The 24,438-nt window shown below is 39.2% G+C and overlaps 1 protein-coding gene across 3 annotated transcripts in view; it reads right to left on the bottom strand.

Moving 5' to 3' along the window:
- LOC133607596 (disks large homolog 4-like) overlaps positions 1 to 24,438 on the bottom strand; it is a 184,656-nt gene that overhangs the window by 60,585 nt on the left and 99,633 nt on the right. For all 3 annotated transcript variants that reach the window (XM_061962379.2, XM_061962377.2, XM_061962378.1), the window contains exon 2: positions 10,397 to 10,558. In XM_061962379.2, coding sequence (XP_061818363.1) covers positions 10,397 to 10,558 — 162 coding nt within the window. The remainder of the gene's footprint in view (positions 1 to 10,396; positions 10,559 to 24,438) is intronic.

Below are 24,438 nucleotides of genomic sequence, written 5' to 3'. Positions count from 1 at the left end.
TGAACTCAGGACTACTCAGGACCTTCGTATTGTGAGGCACATGCACTAACCCCTGTTCCACCATGCTAAACTGTACTGTACTGTATGCTGAAAGATACGAACACGTTTTGGCCTGATTTGACTACTTCTTTGGCTTCATGTAGAAGTGATTTGTGTCCAGTGTCCATGTGGAGCTGAGTATTATATTTGGTATTTGCACTCAGTATGTAGATTAATTTGTACATTATCCACAAGCATGAACTTTAAACTTTTAGTCTACTTTAATTTAAAATATAGTGATAATGATGTCCTCTTAATGTACAGTTCGTTGTCAATGTTGAATCCAGGAGAGCAATCAGTTTGAAGTTGTGGTGATTAGAGGGATACAACTGCCGCTGCTGTATAATTTATCACCATTAAAAGACCTAAATCAACACCTTTTTTGCTGGCTTCTCAAAATGGTCAACTTCCTTTAATGTGTTGGCTCACCCGGCATTGAAGTTATTACTTCCTGCTGACATCACACATTTTTTAAAAATAGGTCACAAATACCTCTGCTCTATTTTGGACTTTAGCTGCTTTCTTTTTTTAGTATTATTTTCCTATTTTCTATCTAGTTTTGGCCACACACAGTGCCAATTATTATGTTTTCTAAAAGCGTATCACATACTAGCTCTCATCTAGACCAGTGGTCCCCAACCACCGGTCCGGGGACCGGTACCGGTCCGTGACGCATTTGCTACCGGGCCGCACAGAAACATTAATTAATATATGAACTACCGCATTTTCTCCAACATAACTTTCGCCTGTCCCACTGAACACCAATAAGCTTGTTAATAGATGTATATTACAACTCCTATGTTATAGTACATGGGACAATGCACATTAATGACATACACAATGTTAATATGCCAGATTGTAGCCATAGGATAATTTTTTTGCTGTTTTTATCTGCCACACTTAGAAAGCTGGTCCATGCAAATAATGCATACATTAAAACCGGTCCCTGGTGGAAAAAAGGTTGGGGAACCCTGATCTAGTATACACAGATGTTGCATTTCCCAAATGGACTCACACATGCACAAAGAAGAAACACATTTCTGATACCACTTGCCCCTCGGGAGCAATGAATGACTGGTAATGGATTGGAAATAGGGGCTGGCACACACCACATTGTAAAAAAATTCAATTAAATACACTTTGATTATCTGATAATGTTAGATTTTTGGTAAAGAAGCACGTTTTCACCACATGCCCATTATAAATGACTCACATCATCTCTGAATAATTACTGATCTCTCTGCTTTGTGCTGGATGACATTTTGTCTTTTAGATGAAGGGAATAACTCAAACCACAAAAAAACCCAATAAAGCACATTAATGTGTTTGCTTACTTCTTAATATTTTGTCACACTGCTTACGAGCTTTGAATTTATCTTGCATAGCTTTTCATGTTTTTAAACCAAAGGTAATATAAGTTGAATTAACACCTAGCCTCCTGAGGTAGTGTTGTGTAAAATGTCTAAAAAAAACAAAACAGCGGAGCCTCCATAGGTCCAACACAATCTATGTGTTCAGACTTTTCTCAGAGGAATTCATGGAAATAAAAATATGTAAAATATGTAATATATCATATTGATACTGTATACATGTTCAAATTAAATTCCAACCAACCAACCAATAAATTCCAATGTCAAACATTTACCATCTTAGAGGCTCCGTTTACACTAGACACCAAATCAGATTTTTTTACCCTGAAGTTAACACAGATCGGATATTTTTTTGCCAGTATAAATGTTCCAAAGTGCTTCAAATTTGATATTTTGGCATCCAATTCAAGCTACATCAGAACATAGTCTGAATTTGTTTGGAATTTGATCTTTTAAAATATGACTTCAGTCTGAAAGGCAATGCAATCTGTTTGTGACTTTTACTTCATCTTTGGTCGTGCTACGTCATTCGTGTGCGCAGTAAAAAACACGGCCAGCCAGCGGAAGTTGATACATTGTTTTACTTTAATTTGTTTTAACGTAAAAAAAACACCTACTTTTTAAGGTGTGGCGGCTTTTATTTTACAACGTAGTAGTAGTAGTGGTTATAGTAGTAGTAGCGACTTCATTTATTTATAGAATCCGGTCAACTTCTTTTGTTTTCACTTTATCGAACTGCGCATGCAAGTAACGTAGAGGCCACATTGGGGCCACATTGGGACCTGTGCACGTTTATACTGCAGTCTGATAAACATCACATTTTACTTGTAATCTAAACAGTCTGCTGGAAAAAATCTGACTTAGAAAAAAATCCGATTTGGTCTACTTTGACCTGCAGATATGCGACTGCATGTCTTGGACAACCGGGTAAAGAGAGGGGCTGAGTTGTCAACTGATCACGACCTGGTGGTGGATCAGGTGGCTGGGGAGGATGCTGGACAAACCGGGCAAGCCCAAACAATTATTGAGGGTTTGCTGGGAACGTTTGGCAGAGTCTCCCGTCCGCCAGATCTTCAACTCACACATCCGGCAGGGCTTCTACTGCATTCCGAGGGAGGTGTAGGACATTAAGACCGAATGAGCCGTGTTCCGTACTTCCATTGCTGTTGCTGCTGCTGATCGGAGTTGTGGTTGCGAGGCGGTTGGTGCCTCCAACCCCCAAACCTGATGGTAGACACTAGAGGTAAAGGTGGCTGTCAAGCTAAAGAAGGAGGCCTAAAGAGCATGGCTCGCTTGTGGGACTCCCGAATCAGCTGATAGGTACCGACAGGCCAAGGCCTTGGCGGTGGCGGAAGAAAAAACCTGGGCGTGACAGGAGTTCTGGGAGACCAATGAGCAGGATTTTTGGTCGACGTCAAAGAGATTTTGGCAAAACATTTGACGCCTCAGGAAAGGGAAGCAGTGTCCTGTCCACACTGTGTATAGTGAGGGCGGAAACCTGCTGACCACCACTGGAGATATAGTTGGGTGCTGAAAGGAATACTTTGTGGTTCTCCTCACTCTTACAGACACACCCTCTGTGAAGGAGGCAGAGTCTGAGGTTACAAACGCGGACATGTCCATCAATGGAGCCAAAGTTGCTGAGTGGCAAGGCCTCAGGAGAGGACGAGATTCATCCCGAATACCTCAAGGCTCTGGATGTTGTGGGACTGTCGGGGCTGACACGTCTCTTCAACATAGCATGAAAGTCTGGGGCGGTAACTCTGGATTGGCAGACCCGGGTGGTGGTTCCCCTTTTCAAGAAGGTGGATCAAAAAGGTGCGTTCTAATTATAGAGGGTTCACACTCCTCAGCCTCCCGTGAAAAGTCTATTCCAGGGTGCTGGTGAGAAGAGTCCAGCCGTTTGTCGAGCCTCGGATTCAGGAAGAACAATGTGGGTTTCTTTTTTCTAGTCATGTAATACAGGGCCAGATTTACACCCTCGCTAGGGTACTGGAGGGGGAATTGGAGTTTGCTCAACCATTCCTCATGTGTTTTGTGGATTTGTAGAAGGCATGCGATTCTGTCCCTCGAAGTGTCTTGTGAGGGGTGCTCCAAGAATACGGGATCCGTTGCTACGGGCCATTCGTTCCCTAGACAATCGCAGTAGGGGTCTGGTTTGCATTGCCGGTAGTAAGTCAGATATGGTCCCAGTGGACGATGGACCCTTTGTCACCGGTCCTGTTCATTATTTTTATGGATGGAATTTCTAGGCGCAGTCATAGTGTGGAGGTTTTACAGTTTGGTGGCCAGAGGATTGCATCTCTACTTTTTACAGATAATGTGGTCCTGTTGGATTCATCAGGCTGATACCTTCAGTGTTCACTGGGGCAGTTTGCAGCCAAGTGTGAAGCTGCTGGGATGATGATCTGCACCTCTAAATCTGAGGCCGTGGTTCTCAGTCGGAAAAGAGTGGACTGCACCCCTCAGGTTGGGAGTGAAGTTCTGCCTCAAGTGGACGGGTTCAAGTATCTCAGGATCTTGTTCAAGAGTGAAGGAAAAATGCAATGCGAGATTGACAGACGGATTAGTGCAGCGCTGGCATTGATGCAGTCACTGTACCGGTTTGTTGTGGTGAAGAGGTGGCTGAGCCCGAAGGCAAAGCTCTCGATATACTGGTCAGTCTACTTTCCTACTCTTACCTATGGTCATGAGCTTTGGGTAACGAACAAAAGGACAAGGTCGAGATCACAGACATCTTCTAAGTATACGTAGCATTGGCTGCTGTGATGTGAGAAATTCGGCCGCCATCTTGAAGTGGTGATGAGGAACCGGTGAGCAGCCTAAACTGACAGTTGACAGGTAGAAAACAAGATGCCGGGCTGGTGTTCAGCGTTTTCCTGCTCAAATGAGCGGACTGTTGAAAATAGGAATCGGGGGATTACTTTTCAAAAGTAAGATTTAACATTAACGTACTATTGGTTGTTTTCTGTGAAAAGAATATTACCACAGAGTGGAGAAGGAGCAAAGATCTTCAGTAGTACTGAAATCGTAGCCGCAAGCAAACAAGAGTATGACCATAATATAATTGCTTGTCAATGAAATTAATTAAATTAAAAAATGTCATACTTGAATAACATAAAGTTGAAATAAATGATGAAGATAAAGATTGTAAAAGCCAACAAGGGTAAAAGTTAGGACCACAGTCCAGATTGTGTAGGGGGGGGGGGGAGGGGGGGTAATATATGTTAGCTAACTAGACAATCAGATGGACAGTGGCGATACAGTATTATACAAGTCTATATTTAGTCTAGCTTCCCAACCCAATTAGCCACTGATTGTGATGCGTTCTCATTTCAGGCAAAGTATAAGACAATACTTTCTTAACAGTATACCGGTAATTGTAACCAGGAATAAGTCTTCAAGTAACAATATTCAAATACTAACATTGTTGGGTAAGACAGAATTTGGTATAAAGACTTTCAGGTGTTTACATATGTTTGTGTTTAAGTATTTGGCAGACACTTTTATGTAAAGCGACATACATAAAAAATACATCTAAAACAATCACTGTAAACATTATCATTTAAGGGAAGAATGTAATACAAAATATCAATACAAAGTGTCAAGACAGAATAAACTCTCTGCTGCTGCAGCAACAGAGATACAGTCTATAGGTCCCTAAGATATATAGATATCTAATCTATTCATACATTGTTTATGTAGGATATACGCATGTATATATAACCTAATCATATTGTTTCTTGAACTTAAAAATAGCTGACTGTTTTTTTCCCCCTTCTCTGGGACGGCGTGGCGCAGTGGAAGAGTGGCCGTGCGCGACCCGAGGGTCCCTGGTTCAATCCCCACCTAGTACCAACCTCGTCATGTCCGTTGTGTCCTGAGCAAGACACTTCACCCTTGCTCCTGATGGGTGCTGGTTAGCGCCTTGCATGGCAGCTCCCTCCATCAGTGTGTGAATGTGTGTGTGAATGGGTAAATGTGGAAGTAGTGTCAAAGCGCTTTGAGTACCTTGAAGGTAGAAAAGCGCTATACAAGTACAACCCATTTATCATTTATTATATTCCCAGTTTTGATCTCGGACATCTGGTCACTTATAGCATTTAAGAATATTCTATTACTGTTAAGCAAACTATGAATAATAAAACACGCCAAAACATGTGTCCTTTATCATAGCTACACGTATGACAGTGGTATTCAGTGAGGTCAGATTAATTTAATGCGCTGACAGTTCATTGCTCCTGCCAAATGAATTGCACTGAGTGGAGCGGTTCACCACTCCAAGATGGCGGCCCCACGTCTCGGTCGATGCTGTGTCTACTTATAAGATGTCTATGGTCGAGATAACAAGCGGCAGAAATAAGTTTCCTTCGCAGAGATAGGGTTGTTGAGACATTGTACAGTAAATGATTGTTTTATTATATATATCATCATGTAGCAATACTGCTACATGATGCTTAGTGTTTCACTAAAGATAGGTATTTTTAGCACACAGCTTCTAAAACTCATCCTACTTAAATTGAGGCTCAAAAATATTATGTTCTGGATCATCATTTGTCCCAAAGTAGTCTCTGTTGTCTGTCATGAAGACTGCAAGGAGTGGTCATGGTGTTGTTGTTGAAGGGAAAAGCAAACATTGTGAAATTAATACACAGCTGTATGCTTGAAATGAGCAACATACGACTTAAGTTAAAATGAAGTTTAGCGCAACTTAAAAGGGTATTTTGGTTGACATTTGAATTGTTTGACTTAATGAGGTTCCTCTGTATTTTTAGACATTGTTACGGTGGGACTTCACTGACTGTGCTCGCATGCAGATGTGAAGCTCATTAAAAGATCATTAAAAAGAGTTCATGGAGTTTTGTGCTGTGAGTTGCTCCTTGTAGCCGTGCTACCTGGAACTCACTCCCCAGTGCCCATCTATTCACACAGCTGTCAGTTTGAAAAGCTTTCCCTAAAATACCTCACAGCACCCCGTAGGACAAATCTCCATTACCAGCACGGCTCAAACTGAGTAGGATCTGATTTAAATAGCAGGGGCAAAGCTCAGTCTCACAGCCTCTTCTCTTCGCTCATTAAAAACAGCGGATTTTAATGGACATATAGGCTGTTCCTCCGTGACATCGCAGTCCCATGTGGGACATAGATAAACACTTCCTGCTGCCTCAAAGCAAACTCCAGTCCAGTTGTTCAATCACACTACTGTGCACATGGAATCATTTACGAAGTGGGCATTATGACTTGCGTTTTGTAAATGCAGAATTTCTATACTGTACCGTGTCACTGCTTCACGGTACAGTATAGTAATTCTGCATTTACAAAACGCAAGCCTATTGATGCCACTTAGCTTTGGTGTGTAGATTTGTTTATGTTTGAAAGACGTGTGTCAACCGGATATCAGACATGAGTTCAGTGTCTGTACAGTAAGCTCAGCTGCCTTTTATTTACTTGGAGATGATGGTGTGAATGTGAGCATGAAGGGGTTTCTGTCTCTACATGTACCTAGTGATTGACTAGCACCCAGTCTAGAGGGCCTGATATATAAAGGTTGCTGTGCACAAAAAATGTTTATAGGGATGAAATGTGTGTACATAACTTTCACCGCAAATGTTATTCATAGAAACTTTTTATGCATAAAAGGTTGATTAATCCTGTGCACTGTTTCAACCATGCGTAGAGCTCATGCAAAGTTTTTAATACATGGGAGTCAGCGACGCTCGATAGTGTCACCACCAAATAAAGCTCATACTCACATAAATAAAACACATACAGTATGCACTATTAAGTACATAACAAAACATATTTTACGATATACCGTATTTTTCGGACTATAAGTCGCAGTTTTTTTCATAGTTTGGCCGGGGGTGCGACTTATACTCAGGAGCGACTTATGTGTGAAATTATTAACACATTATCGTAAAATATCAAATAATATTATTTAGCTCATTCACGTAAGAGACTAGACGTATAAGATTTCATGGGATTTAGCGATTAGGAGTGACAGATTGTTTGGTAAACGTATAGCATGTTCAATATGTTATAGTTATTTGAATGACTCTTACCAAAATATGTTACGTTAACATACCAGGCACGTTCTCAGTTGGTTCTTTATGCGTCATATAACATACACTTATTCAGCCTGTTGTTCACTATTCTTTATTTATTTTAAATTGCCTTTCAAATGTCTATTCTTGGTGTTGGGTTTTATCAATTACATTTCCCCAAAAAATGCGACTTATACTCTAGTGCGACTTATATATGTTTTTTTCCTTCTTTATTATGCATTTTCGGCGGGTGCGACTTATACTCCGGTGCGACTTATACTCCGAAAAATACGGTATACGTTTTTCTCTAGTCCTGGATGCAATGTATATTTAGTTGTTATTTATTCAGATAAATATACAGTAGGTCAGATCTTGACTTCGTGTGTGGCCACACAGTGAAAAGTATTTTTTTTTAAGCTATAGACCAAAAATATGGATTGCAGCACAATGTTTATATTTATCTTTTTTCAATACAAATCTCAAGCAGACACGCTGCATATACACAGCCACTATGTAATCCAAATTAATATTACCACTCATCAGTTTGTGATCATAGACTTGATTGGTCAGATCTAGTCCAAACGGTTGGTGCCAAAACCCCAAATATCTATATTCCAAAAAACCAACCGTTTGGACTAGATCTGACCAGTCTAAGTCTATGTGCACGAACTGATGAAGCCTACTCGAATGAGCGGCAAAACGTCTTCCAAGACAAACCAAGCAGTCCGTTTGCGAATGATTGAACGCCCTGAGATATATATGTATGTGTATTATATATGTGTTCTTGTGTTTTTTCCTTACTCCTTGCACCACCTGCAGTTTCTAGAAATGAGTTTTGTATTTGTGTGCATTTTTTTTTACGATCTTAAAATAGCACAAAAAACAACAAAAACAGTAATGCCCCAAGACTTTGCACATGGCAGTTGGCTTTCTATCAAAATAATTTTGTTTTCTTTTATTCATTAATAAGGTCTACTGTGGTCTGATCGCTGGAAACTATTTTTCGTCAAAAACGTGCAGCACTGTAGTTTCTATTTATTTCTCATACAAGACGTGCACAAGCACTGTGGTACTCCCTAACCAGTGCAAAACTTTTTGCACTATTTCCCACTCTACTGACAGCAGTCTGCGCTTCATGATAAATTATCATCATTTTCACAGCTAAAAAACAAGCAGCAATAAAACTTTTTGGTGTTATTGCCTATACGGCAGGGCTGTATCAGGCCTGCGAAGAGGTTTAATCAAGATGAGTTTGCTAAGTATAAAAATGAGCTGAAATCTTTTAATCTGTTCTAAATGTGTCCACTGAATGTCGCAATAGCAATTCAAGCGTAACCCATGTCACACGTAACAGTTTGTTTAAAGATGCCGTGCCAGCTGTTTTAAAGTGCCCTCTGGATTGGCTGCTGCTACTCCAATCAGCGCAGGTGCAAGCAATCTGCTGCTCCTGTTGTGGCTGGCAGCAGATGGTGGCAGACTGATGCTGTAGCAACGCACAATACCTTCTTTCATTGTAAATTAACCACTCAACGGATAACATGACTAAATGGTAAGATGCAAAGACTTAAGTCAACTTGACCATCATCTTTGTAGTTAGAGTTCTGTGCAACTCTCGCAATTGGTTGACAGCGTGATGCACACTTTAAACTCCGTTGTAAAAATGTGTGTTTCTACATTTGTTGTTTGTTGTATTTTATTTTACATTGGTTAAGTTTGTAGTTATGTTACCTTGATTTTGGCTGTGGTGTAATTTAGAGAAATGTTTTGTTTGTATTAAATAATTGTAATATTTGAATGATGATAAATGAATGGGTTGTTGCAGTTGCGGATGTCACCGATGCAGTGGTTTGAGAAAAACACTTGGTTTCTTTTCCAAACACGTCTTTAATGGTAAACTGCCAACATGAGAATGCTAAACAGGAAATGCTTAATGTTTAATGGCTTTGTAAATACACTGATACAAAGTCTAAATTCATGGTGTTTTTGAAACGGCACCATTTTTTTTTCTCCGAAGTGTTTTAGCAATAGGATTATTTGTAATAAGTAAATTTTAAGAATGTTTTTGTTCTATTTTTGGCGGAAGTAAACAAAGAAAACAATCTGTAGTTGTCTTTATTTTAAAGGTATTTTGCCATGATTTTACCAGTCCGGCCCATGCGGGAGTAGATTTTCCTCCATACGGGCTGAGCTAAAATGAGTTTGACACCGCTGCTTTACGGCCTTCCACCATATTTCTTAAATGCACCTCCTGTCTGCTTGCACTTCGATTTTCATGTTGTTTAGATAGCATATCGAATTTCCCCGAACACTTATTTATACATTCCTGGTGTGAAGTTACCTCCTAGATACACTGGATTGGTATTTTACATGAAATGATACATATACATTTCATATTTCTGATTTTAAAAGAGCCTAGTGTAATAACGTTATGTATTGTCATTGTTGTGACCAACATCACATGGATAATCTGTTTCAATGTTAGCCAATGTGTTCCTAAGGAATGTGTTCCTCCCCCATGTCAAGAAGTGTGTTTATGTTCTACACCAGTGGTTCTCAAAAATATTTCACCAAGTACCACCTCAGTAAACACTTGGCTCTCCAAATACCACCATAATGACCGACATTAAAATACAGTAGCGTAGTAGGTCTAAATATTCGTTGAAAACAAGGCAGAGGTTTTATTTAACAAGTATAGTAAATATTTTTAGCCACATCAGAAACAGTTTGAACAAAAACACTGTTTGAATATCTAATTAAGTGATTCTTTGGCACACCACTAAATGGAGCGGATGTACCACTGGTGGTACTACAGTTGAGAATCACTGTTCAATATGGTCCACTCTTAAGGTGCTGACTGTTGCGAGCACAAAGAGCTGTTGTAATGGTGTTACATATTAATAAGCAACGATCAGAAGTGATTGTGCGTGTTTGTTTGCTCCTTACCTTGACTGGAGAGATATGCGTGTGTGGTGTGTAGCCATGTATGGCCTCCATGGCAGCAAGATTCTTGTCGCTCATGTGAAGCATTTCGGCACTTTTCCCTGGAGCCAGATGTGCTGGACTGTGCTCCAAGGGGGGCGTCTCCTCATCCTGGTACCTGTACTTCTGCAGAAACAAATCAATATATGGAATAAGAATCAGTTATTGGCATAGACAGGGCTGTACGCTTAGCTTTTTCACTAGGAGCACCGACCGGTGCTACTAAATAAAATAAAAAAATAGGAGCACAAAATGTTTTGCAGCACAGAAAAAAATTAAGGCCAATATGAAATGTCTCAAATATCACAATATTATTGTTAACACCAAACGTACACATGTGCCCTCATACATATAAACACAATGCCATCATCAGGCCTACTATAACACTCAATTAAACACACAGAACATCCCTAAACTGTGCTTGCACTGTTGCTAACACGAGTGCAGGGCTAGGGGATATGGATCAAAACTCATATCCCAACATAGCAGTGGTTCTTAACCTTGTTGGAGGTACCGAACCCCACCACTTTCATACGCGCATTCCCCGAACCCTTCTTCAGTGAAATACTTCTTTTTTTTTTTTTTTCAAATTCTAGACAAAGTTATATGTTTTTTTACTGGTGCACAAACTGAACCGTGCATGAACATCACCTTGTTCAAAGAACAAAACCAACACAGTACATGAACTCACAACAAATTACACACCTGCAAATCAGATGGAAAATTAGAGGGAGCATTGTTTGGGGGTATCCATTATACGCCGATAGGGAGAAGTTTTTATTTACACGATGAGTCGGGTGTGTCTTGACCTCCGCGGTGCAGGCTCCACTGAACCCCTGAGGCCGACTCACCGAACCCCTAGGGTTCGATCGAACCCAGGTTAAGAACCATTGCAATATAGTATGGCTTATAAAGTAACCCACGGGTGGAAATATTTCTTGACATAACTAAATATCTCCACCATGCTTTGATTTTGCATTTTTGAGACTGATGGGGATGCCAAATACACAAAAACAAGTACCGATAAATAAGAAAAGTAGGTTTTGCATAACACGATCCCAACTTAAGAGATGTTTTGAGATAAGAAAAAAGAAAAAACCTTTACATTAATATAAAAAAAGTCAAATGTAATCTTCAATCTTCTTTAAAAAAACATTGTTATGCTCAGCTCTTTAGCTAACAAAACCACAAAAGAACAACTTGTGATATAAAGTGCCCTGTTTTAAGAGAACGTGTTTAAACGTCAGCAGCAAGATGAAAATAATTGACCTTTAACAATGGTGTTTTTATAGGTAAACATTATTGTAGGACATACTCACAAAGATTTTAGCCAGGAACACCAACCTGCTAACTGCTTCATGATGCTGTGTGACCGGCTATGTTCTGACATTTACTTTTAAAAAGTTATTAATTATAGTTACTCGTTACTTTACCAAAAAGTAATTGAAGTACTTACTTAGACTTGGACTTAGAGACTTAGACTTCCTTTTACTGTCATTCAAATTTGAACTTTACAGTACAGAAAAGAACAAAATGTTGTTGCATTAGCTCGTTGTAGTGCAGGATAAAAGAACAATAAGGTGCAGATATAAATAAATAAGTTACTGTACAGATAAATATATTGCACTTTTGCATATGCATCCACGTTTATGAATGTATGTTTGATTGTCTTTATATTCCAGCAAGTTAATCCGTTTTTGGGGGGAAATTGAGGGGATTATTATGATGCGTTCAAGAGTCTTTTGGCCTGAAGGAAGAATCTGTTACAGAACCTCGAGGTTCTGCTACGGAGGCAGCGGCACCTCTTTCTAGAGTCCAGCAGTGAAAACAGTCCTTGGTGGGGGTGGGAGGAGTGTCTGCAGATTTTCTGAGCCCTGGTCAGGCAGCGGCTTTTTTAAATGACTATTTAATGAATTACTAGGTTAAGTAATTACTGTGTTACTTAAAATATCTCACATAATGCAGTTAAGTTTCAGTTTGTGCGTGTGCCTTTTAAAAGGCGGTGCCTGTTGCATAGTGTTGTTGGTGTTAGTTTAGCAGGCTAGCAGTAGAAGTTTGTCGGCTCTGACGCCAGCTCTTTTGAAATGTTCACTGGTTTGTGTTACCTCTGCTTAATAAATGGATTGAATGTGCTTCCATGGTTGTATGTTTATGTCAACAAACGAGGTATTGTTTAGATGACAAGTTTGTCACTTCAATCATTGATTTGTTGTTCAATATTCCCTCCGACCTTCGTAGTTACTAACGCGCAGTGCGGTTTGTGTCAAGTTTTAAGATTGTGGAAAAAAACGTTGTCTTTTACTGACCAGTTCCTCCAACTAGGACCTGGTTTCTTCCGAGTTGCAAGACTTGGAGCTCACGCACAGCCTCGCTAGCTACTGCTCTGCTCCCCTCACACACACACACACACACACACACACACACACACACACACACACACACACACACACACACACACACACACACACACACACAGACAGACAGCTGTCAGCGCGCACAGAGTGATAAGTACTTCCGCGTCTATCACTTCTCCATTTTGGTAATGGTTTATGTTTATTTCAAACATATTATACAAATGGGCAAACATTTTACTCTAGTTTCATCAAATATGGGTGGATTTATTTCAGGAGCAAAACACAAATTAAAGGGTAAAATCTGTATTCGCTACTTTTTTTTTCCGATACTCGCACTATTTTAAGTCCCAAATGCGACTGAAATTCTCGCACTGTACAGCCGTGATAGAATGGTTTTACATAGGGTTGTCGCGATACAACTTTACCACTGCCGATATGGTACTGATATTGGAGCCTTAAGTATTGTATGATGCCGATATCAACTCGATACAATGTCAGCACAAATCATAGCACATACTTTTATTATTTTGTAGTGTGGAATGTTAGAAAATACTTGATCAAGTGAAATTGATCAAAAAGATAACAGTGGTAGGAGTTAAAAAACACTAACCTATTTATTTTTAGCTACCTGCAATGGACATGTCTCTCTTTAAATTGAAGTGGAGTAGTAATTTGTTTTTTGGCGACACTTAGTTGTCAACATTTTTTATTAAGTTAAGCGTATGACTCTCATGACGCAGTTGAATGATGCAGACACGTTTGTTACTGGATACTTTCTAATGTGAAGTGAAGTGAAGTGAATTATATTTATATAGCACTTTTCTCTAGTGACTCAAAGCGCTTTACATAGTGAAACCCAATATCTAAGTTACATCTAAACCAGTGTGGGTGGCACTGGTAGCAGGTGGGTAAAGTGTCTTGCCCAAGGACACAACAGCAGTGACTAGGATGGCGGAAGCGGGGATCGAACCTGGAACCCTCAAGTTGCTGGCACAGCCACTCTACCAACCGAGCTATACCGTAATATGCAATTGTTTTTTTTAACAAATGTGTTTTAGACTGCAATATTATTCAATTAAGGACACTTATTAATAGGGTTGTAACGATTCATTTTAACAACAATTCAATTTGATATTTGTGTTCGATTCAGAAACGATCTCATTCAGTGAGTTGAAATCGGTTTAGTAAACTTTTTAGCAAAAAAAAAAAAAATCTAGTGTGACTGTGTGAATAAATACTGGATACTGGACACTGCAGGTGACGTTTCCTATATTCCTGTTATTTCTTGTGAGGGGTAGCGGGGGGTGCTGGAGCCTATCTCAGCTGCATTCAGACAGAAGGCGGGGTACACCCTGGACAAGTCCCCACCTCATCGCAGGGCCAACACAGATAGACAGATGACATTCACACTCACATTCACACACTCGGGCCAATTTAGTGTTGCCAATTAACCTATGTGAGGGAATTATGTATACATGAATTATGAATACAAACAAGCAAGTAAATAACATTTAATGGCCAATGCATTCACCTCTTATTTGAATAAAGTGCAACCAACACTTTAGGTTGAATTAACATGAGGAAACACTTTCTAAACACATTGTCAAAATCCAAGCAAATTTCAATAAAAGTACAGTGTAGAACATTTTAACAGTAGACTTAGCTGCTCCATAAAGTTCCCTGACCCGGCCATATAGTATCTGTTGTCCGCCAATTTTGTTATGATGATGCTACAGACAGGCAAAATAGACTTAACCTTTGACATTTTTTATTCCTAAATGTGCTAAATTTCTTATAAAGTCTGCCTACCTACTGTTTTTCTTTTTCTACTTGATTGATTTTCTTTTAAAACGATCTTGTATCGATACCTATCTTTTGGAAGGCTAACTTGTCAAACACAGATCTATATACTTTTGGAATATAAATCGATCTGTCGATATATCCCCTTACTTATTAAGTATGTCTATCTTTTGTGCCATTATGTGCTTAGCTGTTGTGTAGCTGCTCACTCATAGTAGCTTACAATATAGACGACCATGTTTACCTTTTGTAAGTGACTTCTCTGCTTGTATGTGAGCTTATCTTGCAAGATTTTAGATGAAAGCTGATATCATCCGATACTTGTATTTTTGATGATATTGGACCGATATCAATATTGGATTTGGAAACCCCTAATTTAAATTTTTTTTTTTTATTTCATCTTGTATCTTGAATCCCATTACACAATGGAGTATAACACAAATAAGGGGACATTGAAATAATCTGTTCCAGAGTCAAACTGCCATCATCTTAAAACCTCTTTTTGTGAATTCCAAATTGTATGACCTCAGGGCATTCAACATCAGAGCATAAAGTACAGAGTAAAAATTCCACCAACCTCTGTTGTTATAATGACCTTTTGCACTGCAATCATTGAACGATTGTTAAAAAAAAAATAGGACAGATACAATTAGAAAGATAATTAGAAGTTATTTCCACAAGCATTTACACATGAGACGCTTGTGTGCATTTAAGTTAAAATGATTATTACCTTTTTTTGGATTAAGTTAAATATTGCATTTTACGTGGGTTCTCTCCTGGTACTCCGGCTTCATCTCACCTCCAAAGACATGCAACTGGGGATAGGCTGATTGGTAACACTAAATTGGCCCTAGTGTGTCAATGTGATTGTGAATGTTGTCGGTCTATCTGTTTTGGCTCTGCGATGAGGTGGGGATTTGTACAGGGTGTACCTTGGACAGCTAGGGTAGGCTCCAGCCCACCCGCGACCCGAACGGGACAAGGGGTCGAAAATAGATGGATTGAAGAATGGAATAGTAATCTTTTATTTGAAAGCGAGTGGAAAACACTTAGGTGTAGTGGTAGGGGATTTTTATTTTTTTTTAAATATACTTTTAATAGATATCAAAGGCTCAAAGTGTAGAACAGTGACCCTCCCCTCAGAGAAGACAATACATCTGAGGCCTTATCTCTGTTACTTACTTTCTCAGGCATATTTTGCAGAGTTTTCTGCTCACCCCAGACTCTGTTAACTCTCTCATTGCATGTGTAAACTAAAATCCAATTCATTAAGCCTTTAAACATGACTGAATTTTGCTAAACGTCTTTTTCTCTGTTTTTCTCATGCTGATACACATCCTCTGAAGTCGTCTGGGGCCTTCCAGGGGTGCCCAGGAATGCGTGTTTAACCAATGTTCCTCGAAATCTCCCTTATTTTCAAATACAAATGCAGGCCTGGGCAACATATCGATTTTATCAATATATTAAAGTTTTTTGTTGCAGACTATTTAAAAAAATATAAAATCTAATTTTTTGTCCTATTCTCTGGCATCATTTTTGCTCCTCTGTAGCTTGTATCGTCCCCTTACTTCCTTAGCGGCACACATTGCAAAACGTGGCTAAGGCTAACGCTAACGTGAGCAAAACGTTTTTTCCACAGAAAAAAAAAGTGTTGTCACTACTTTGGTTTTGCGGCAGCAGGCGTGGAACAAGTTACTGCATGGTGCAAAGTTTATTTCAAAAAGGCATCCGCACAACAAACTTATTCCAGCATTTGAAAGTACCAAAGCCTCCAGCCGAGTGCGGGAAATACACCTCTTTACAAGGCGAACAAGACGCAATGATAAACAAACTTAGGGCTGAAAATCACCTTACTATGGTGGAATCATTTACACCAGGTTTGTATGATGATGCCATGTAGGATGAGAAAGAAGCACAATGTGTAGAGTGATCACTAAACCAGCTCTGCACACTGCCAAGATGTGTGAATGAAAAAAGCTGCGTTTACTTTACTGAAACAAACTATAGTCCTCTCAATGATTTACTTCATTATTTGTTTGGATACAATGTATAATACTCAATTTTTATTTACAGAAGTATGTTATTCAAGACAGAAGATTTAAGTTTTAATTTTATTGAGCTCAAATTTTGGAGATTGTTTATTTGCATACAAAATGTTACATTTTTGTTAACAAAAGTATTCTATTCAAGCAAAAGTATTGCTTTCCAATAGAAGTTCTTAATTGAATTCTTTAAAAAGTATTCTATAAAAAGTACAAGTTACATCTGGTCTAAAAATAACAACATTATACACATGGAGTAAAATGCAGTGTATGCAGTATAATTTCAAACTAATTCATTAAATAAAAGAAAAACATTATTTTGAATTATCTCTGTCATTTGTATTCTTTAAAAAGTAAGGGAAAAATCGTAAATCAAATTTTTTGTAAAACAAATTGCGGATTTTATTTTTAGGCCATATCGCCCAGGTCTATGCAAATGTTAATAGGGCATCAATGGGGCGCTCAGAATTGTAATGTTCACTTTTTTTACTTTTCCTTTTTTACAGAGTGACATTGTAGTGATTGCTATACTCTTGCTAAAAAAATAAGAACATAATTGGTTTTTGCACAGGACCGTATGTAATGTTTATTATGAGCATTCGATGCCGTGACTCACTGCAGATCATGCATGTTCTTCCTCGTAACCTTACCCCCACATTCCCCCCTGCAGGGATCCCACACATAGGCAGACGGCCAGCAGCCCACCGCGTTAGCCACACACGGTAGGTTTTGTCGGAGGTGTGATGACACAAAAATCTGCACGCAGCATTTTCCATTACAAGCGTCAGAAGGTGAGCTGTGTCCCATAGTTTGGCTTGTTGGCGTGTTGTTATAAAACACACCGTCTGCTGCGACGCACTGCAGATGTGAGTGATGTCCATTGGAGGGGTCATCAAAATATTGTCTAATAGGCTAATGTCCAGGCCTGCCACTGTACTGCCTCGCTCATCTTTTTTTGGAGGCAGGCGGAGAGGGCGGGACATGAAACAGTCTCAGACAGGCTGCCTAGCAACCGGAGCAGAACAGAGATTGCAGTGCCACAGTATCGGCCCTGGATCGCATTTCACTGAGGCAGCAAGCGAGCAAGAGAAGGAGTGAAATAGAGATGGATATGTAGGAGCAGGGTGGGGTGGATGGACAAAAAAAAAAGACAATTGACAAATTGATGGAGAGGAATAGGAAATCAAATAATGTAATTTGTTGGTGTTGCTATAATTTCAGGTTGATACTTCTACTGTAAAGCATTCAGTACATCCTAAAGCTTACCATCCTCTATAGCATGTTAATAAATTGACTATATTGGATATGAACTAAAACAAAGCAATTCAATTACACAATCGCCTGAAGCGCTTCGGTGCCTCCCCCTTTCCGGCATGACTGACCATTATGCTGCCTTCTGTCCCACTTGTGTGGGGGGAACTGGCAGTCGATCCTTATAGGTTCCCTTGCAAAGTGTGGACTTGAGGTACGCTCACTGTCCATCCATCCATCCATTTTCTACCGCTTATTCCCTTTGGGGTCGCGGGGGTCGCTGGAGCCTATCTCAGCTACAATCGGGCGGAAGGCGGGGTACACCCTGGACAAGTCGCCACCTCATCGCAGGGCCAACACAGATAGACAGACAACATTCACACTCACATTCACACACTAGGGCCAATTTAGTGTTGCCAATCAACTTATCCCCAGGTGCATGTCTTTGGAGGTGGGAGGAAGCCGGAGTACCCGGAGGGAACCCACGCAGTCACGGGGAGAACATGCAAACTCCACACAGAAAGATCCTGAGCCCGGGATTGAACCCAAGACTACTCAGGACCTTCGTATTGTGAGGCAGATGCACTAACCCCTCTTCCACCGTGTACGCTCACTGTGACCAATAAATTGTACGCTTGTTGCACAGTAAAGCACTATTAGCATTAGGGCTGCAACTGAAGACTATTTTGATATCAGAGGTGTGGACTCGAGTCACATGACTTGGACTCGAGTCAGACTCGAGTCATGAATTTGATGACTTTAGACTCGACTTGACAAAATGTAAAGAGACTTGCAACTCGACTTCGACTTTAACATCAATGACTTGTGACTTCACTTGGACTTGAGCCTTTTGACTTGACATGACTTGCCACTTTCCCCAATATCCAAAGCTTAAAAAGTTATTTGGGAGCGCTCCGTATCTTTCATTTTCTTCTTCTGTGTCGATCAGCGTGTTGTTCCTGTCAGCTGGTGTGCTGTCAGTACAACAGCCAATCAAATTAGATCTACGTTGTTTTCATCACACAGCATTCATCCAATCAAATTGCAGGACAACCACTGAACAAGAGTTGGTCCAACAACGTGCCAGTGATGAACAATTATGTTAAAGTTGGTTTCGTTCGGGTATAAAAACTACGACTTGGTCAACAAAAAACGAATTGCCGTATGCAAATCACGCAGTTCGAATATTACAGACGGAGACGCAACAACTTCCAACTTCGTTCGACATTTGAAGTTGCACAAAGAAGGGTAAGTTTTGAATGTAAGATAACGTTTATTGGCTAAGTAACGTGACTTTTATTTGCTGTGTAGTTAAATCAGTGAGGCTGCAAACTCACTGCTAACGTTATAACCATAGACATCTTATAAGTAGACGCAGCATGGAGCGCTACTGCCTACTGGCGCAGACGAGGCGCGGGGCCGCCATCTTGGAGTGGTGATCCGCTCCACTCAGTGCAATTCATTTGGCAGGAGCAATGAACGGTCAGCGTATTTAATTCATTTTACCTCACTGAATACCACTGATTTTCACCCCCTTTTTTGTCATACGTGTAGCTATGATAAAGGACACATGTTTTGGCGTGTTTTATTATTCAAAGTTTGCTTAACAGTAATATAATATTCTTATACGCTATAAGTGACCAGACGTCCGAGATCAAAACTGGGAATATAATCCCAGAGAAGGGGGAAAAAAACGGTAAACTATTTTTAAATTGAAGAAACAATATGATTAGGTTATATATACATGTGTATATCCTACATAAACAATGTATGAATACATTAGATATCTATATATCTTAGGGACCTATAGACCGTATCTCTGTTGCTTCAGCAGCAGAGCGTTTATTCTGTCTTGACACTTTGTATTGATATTTTCTATTACATTCTTCCCTTAAATGATCATGTTTGCAGTGATTGTTTTATATGTATTTTTTATGTAAGTCGCTTTGGATAAAAGCGTCTGCCAAATACTTACACATATATAAACACCTGAAAGTCTTTATATCAGTTAAAACCACCAATCTGTTTCACTGGATTCAGAATAAAACCAAATTCTGTTTTACCCAACAATGTTAGTATTTGAATATTGTTACTTGAAGACTCATTCCTGGTTACAATTATACTGTTAAGAAAGTATTGTCTTATTCTTTGCCTAAAATGAGAATGCATCATAATCAGTGGCGGCTGGTGAATTTTGTTTTAGGTGGGGCAGAAAGTTTGTAAACCAAACCCCTTTAGGGGCGTCATCCTCCCCCAGAAGATTTCTTTGTGATTTCCACATACAAATATTGAAGATCTTTGCTCCTTCTCAACTCTGTGGTAACATTATTTTCATAAAATACAACCAATAGTACGTTAATGTTAAATCTTACTTGTGAAAAGTAATCCCCCGATTCCTATTTTCAACAGTCCGCTCATTTGAGCAGGAAAACGCTGAACACCAGCCCGACATCTTTGTTTTCTACCTGTCAAATGTCAGTTTAGGCTGCTCGCCGGCTCCTCATCACCACTTCAAGATGGCGGCCAAATTGCTCACGTCACAGCAACCAATGCTGCGTCTACTTATAAGATGTCTATAGTTATAACGTCATTGCAAACACGGCAATCTGTTGCGTCCACTGCAGCTCGCTACCTTATTCATACTTTTTGTCAAGTGACTTTTTTATAAGCAGGGTTGCATGAGGTACCTATACATAACGTTACGTTAGTCAATGTATCACACACAGTAACGCAACGTTAGTCAATGTATCACACACAGTAATGTTACGTTAGTCAATGTATCACACACAGTAACGTTACGTTAGTCAATGTATCACACACAGTAACGTAACGTTAGACGGCGGTCAGTAGCACCGCGTATTTTAGTCACCTACAAAAAAACAAACATAGTCAAATAAAGGTCAGTTAAAATGTACGCTATATTAAGAATATGTGTACATATTGCATAGGGCACTGACATCTAAAAAGTACAACTCTGTTCATTGTTATGTTCATGTATTTGTTATGTTTTTCATGTGTACGCACACATCAACACACATACAGTATGAGATGAGATCAATGAGATAAGGTAAGAACAGGATAGAAACTGCTGTGGAACTAGTTACAATGCAATATGCCATTGAAATACAATGTTAACACTTTTGTGCAAATAAGTACAGTTGCACTTGTTTTTTCAAATGTGTTTATTCTGTAAAGGAATGAATTACATGTTTAAAATGACTGGTTAATAGTGCTATTTTGAAGTGCAATGTCACCACTATCTTTTTCCCTGCAATTTCAAATGCACTTGTTTTAATAAATAAATACAGCGTTTTAAAAGCATACACAATCTGTGTAAATACATTAGTCTGTGGTTAAAACGACTTGAAAGGACTCGAAACTCAAAATGCAGGACTTGGGACTTGACTTGAGATATTCCAGTCTTGACTTTGGACTTGACTCGGACTTGCCTGTCTTGACTCGGGACTTGACTCGAGACTTGAGGGCAAAGACTTGAGACTTACTTGTGACTTGCAAAGCAATGACTTGGTCCCACCTCTGGTTGATATGACATCGACTATCTTTAACAATTAGTCGTGTAATCGGATTATGTATTTATTTCACAACACTGTCTCTCTGTTGTTAGCTAGCTAGAGTAGGTAACATTCTAAATATTAGTGATGGGTAAATGACGCCTCAGTGAGCGTATGGAACATTCATTACCTGTAATGACACTACACTTATACTGTTAGTGTTTCAATTGGTCATCCTCCATCTGCTGGAGTTAAAAAGTAATTACATTTGACCTGCAAATAAAATGAGTATGGCAAATATATTTAGTTTTAACTAGGGATGTCCGATAATGGCTTTTTGCCGATATCCGATATTCCGATACTGTCCAACTCTTTAATTACCGATACCGATATCAACCGATACCGATATCAACCGATATATACAGTCGTGGAATTAACACATTATTATACCTAATTTGGACAACCAGGTATGGTGAAGATAAGGTACTTTTAAAAAAAATTAATAAAATAAAATAAGATAAAAAAATTTAAAAAAAATTCTTGAATAAAAAAGAAAGAAAAATAATATAAAAACAGTTACATTGAAACTAGTAATTAATGAAAATTAGTCAAATTAACTGTTAAAGGATAGTACTATTAGTGGACCAGCAGCACGCACAATCATTTGTGCTTATGGATTGTATCCCTTGCAGACTGTATTGATATACATTGATGTATAATGTAGGAACCAGAATATTAATAACAGAAATAAACAACCCTTTTGTGTGAATGAGTGTAAATGGGGGAGGAAGGTTTTTTGGGTTAGTGTACTAATTGTAAGTGTATCTTGTGTTTTTTATGTTGATTTAATAAAAAAATAAAAATAAAAAAACCCCGATACCGATAATAAAAAAACTGATACCGATAATTTCCGATATTACATTTTAACGCATTTATCGGCAGGCCGATATTATCGGACATCTCTAGTTTTAACGTATACCTGCGCAGAAAGGATTGTAAATTTCGCAACTCTGTCCAATGAGCAAAATAGTAAACAGGAAAGGAAGATAATTTACCTTATTTGGCGCTATGGGATCAAAATGATCCCACACTTGTGGAAGTTTATCTTTTAAAAAAAAATTCCATTTAGATCAATGATTGAGATTAAGACCATTCTCAAATGTGGCATGCCATTCCTTCGACTTCATTTAGTACAAGTTGTACTAAACACACAATTTTTCTTTTGGATACGCAGTTTGACACTTTGTTGTCAAATGACACAGCAGTTGTATCGATCATGTGTTTTTTTTCCTTAAAGTGACTCACACATCAAGGGACGCTGTATCACTCCTTGTGTTTCATAAGGCATCACTGCTTCCGTCTCATTTGACCCATCACTACTACAGTAAATATCTTACCGAGGCGATTCCTAAACTGTGTTCTTCAAACAGCCAACATTTAAATGGTCCCACACATACTGCCATGAATAGCAAAGTCAAGTTATTGTGTCTTTGAAGTGTTTAGTTTTTACTCACAGTGTTTTTGCAGGGATTTTACTCTTCCTGTTTCTTCCCGGTCACCAGTTTCCCTGACACGGGCATGTTTTTTGCCGTTCGGAAAAACATGTGTAATGACATCAAATTAATTTGTCGGAGAGAAATATTAGCACATTTTGACGACAAATCGTTGCACCCCTAATTGGCATATACAAAGCCTATTAACTAAAGTTAAAGTACCACTAATAGTCACACACACACTAGGTGTGGTGAAATTACTCTCTGCATTTGACCCATCCCCTTGTTCCACCCCCTGGGAGGTGAGGGGAGCAGTGAGCAGCAGCGGTGGCTGCGCTCTGTAATAATTTTGGTGATTTAACCCCCCATTCCAACCCTTGATGCTGAGTACCAAGCAGGGAGGTAGTGGGTCCTATTTTTATAGTCTTTGGTATGACTCAGCCAGGGTTTGAACTCTCGACCTACCGATCTCAGGGCGGACACTCTAACCACAAGGCCACTGAGCAGGTTTAGTACAGTCTTGAATATACTATACATACAAGTACTGTATAGAGGTCTTCAGTAGGCCAAAGTCTTTAATTTGGCCCGCCAAACATCCCCCAAGTAATAAAACCATACAGTTTTACAGAAAGCTCATTAATAGAGAAGCTAAGTAGATTGTGATTGGCTTGAAAGTTCAATGGGTAATAATGTTTGCGCTCTGAAATGTGGGGGCAGGGGCTCAAACACCAGTCAGGGTAAATGTTATCATGTACTATTGCCATTGTTGTAATTCATTTTACTTATATTGTTACATTATAATTATACATTATTTTTTGAATGGTACCAGCCCTTACAGTGTCTGCTGAGAAAAATCCTGTAATTGAGGAATTCCCTGGTATATGCAGTAGTGTATATACAGTGTATGAGTATACCAGTCTCCTCTGCAGTGGACGTTTGTGTGTGCTCTATTTATTTTGTCATAGTAACACAATTCAGAAAAATAGCCCTGTTATGCTTGTCCACTACAGAGGATATACTGCATGTATATCCTCACACAGTATGTCACACACAGTTAAACACATAAGCACGGATACATGAATGAATGTAAGGAATATAGTTGTTGATGTAGCGTACGCTGACTCCCATTAAAGTATATAATTATGTATAATAACTATAATTGGACCTCACATGAAGAAACTGCTTCCCGTGGTTTCTGTTCATGCATGCAGTGTGTTAATTACAGAATGCGACAATTAGAATAGCTTTACCAGACCCTTAAATTACCAGAGCAACAAAATGTATTTGGGTCCATTGAGTGACTTTATTGAATCAGTCAGTGTATGAGAGAGAGGGAAGCCTTTGCATCTTAAGGGAAATAATCAGTTGTAAAGGTCATTATAAGAAGAGTCTCTACATCTTACGTTTGCATGTACTGCGATATGAATCCAACGCTGAGTGACTGAATAAGCCGTCCCTTTAATGGTTCGATGAGTTGAAGTAATGTAGAGCAAATGTCAAATGCTATCTTCCGTCATCTCCGTTTTGTAATTCAAGCAGCGAGCTTGGAGCTTT

This window comes from Nerophis lumbriciformis, linkage group LG09, assembly GCF_033978685.3.
Source record: "Nerophis lumbriciformis linkage group LG09, RoL_Nlum_v2.1, whole genome shotgun sequence".
In the NCBI taxonomy this organism is placed as follows: domain Eukaryota; kingdom Metazoa; phylum Chordata; class Actinopteri; order Syngnathiformes; family Syngnathidae; genus Nerophis; species Nerophis lumbriciformis.
The sequence above is the reverse complement of the archived record's forward strand: the minus strand, read 5'-3'. Positions and strand labels throughout refer to the sequence as shown.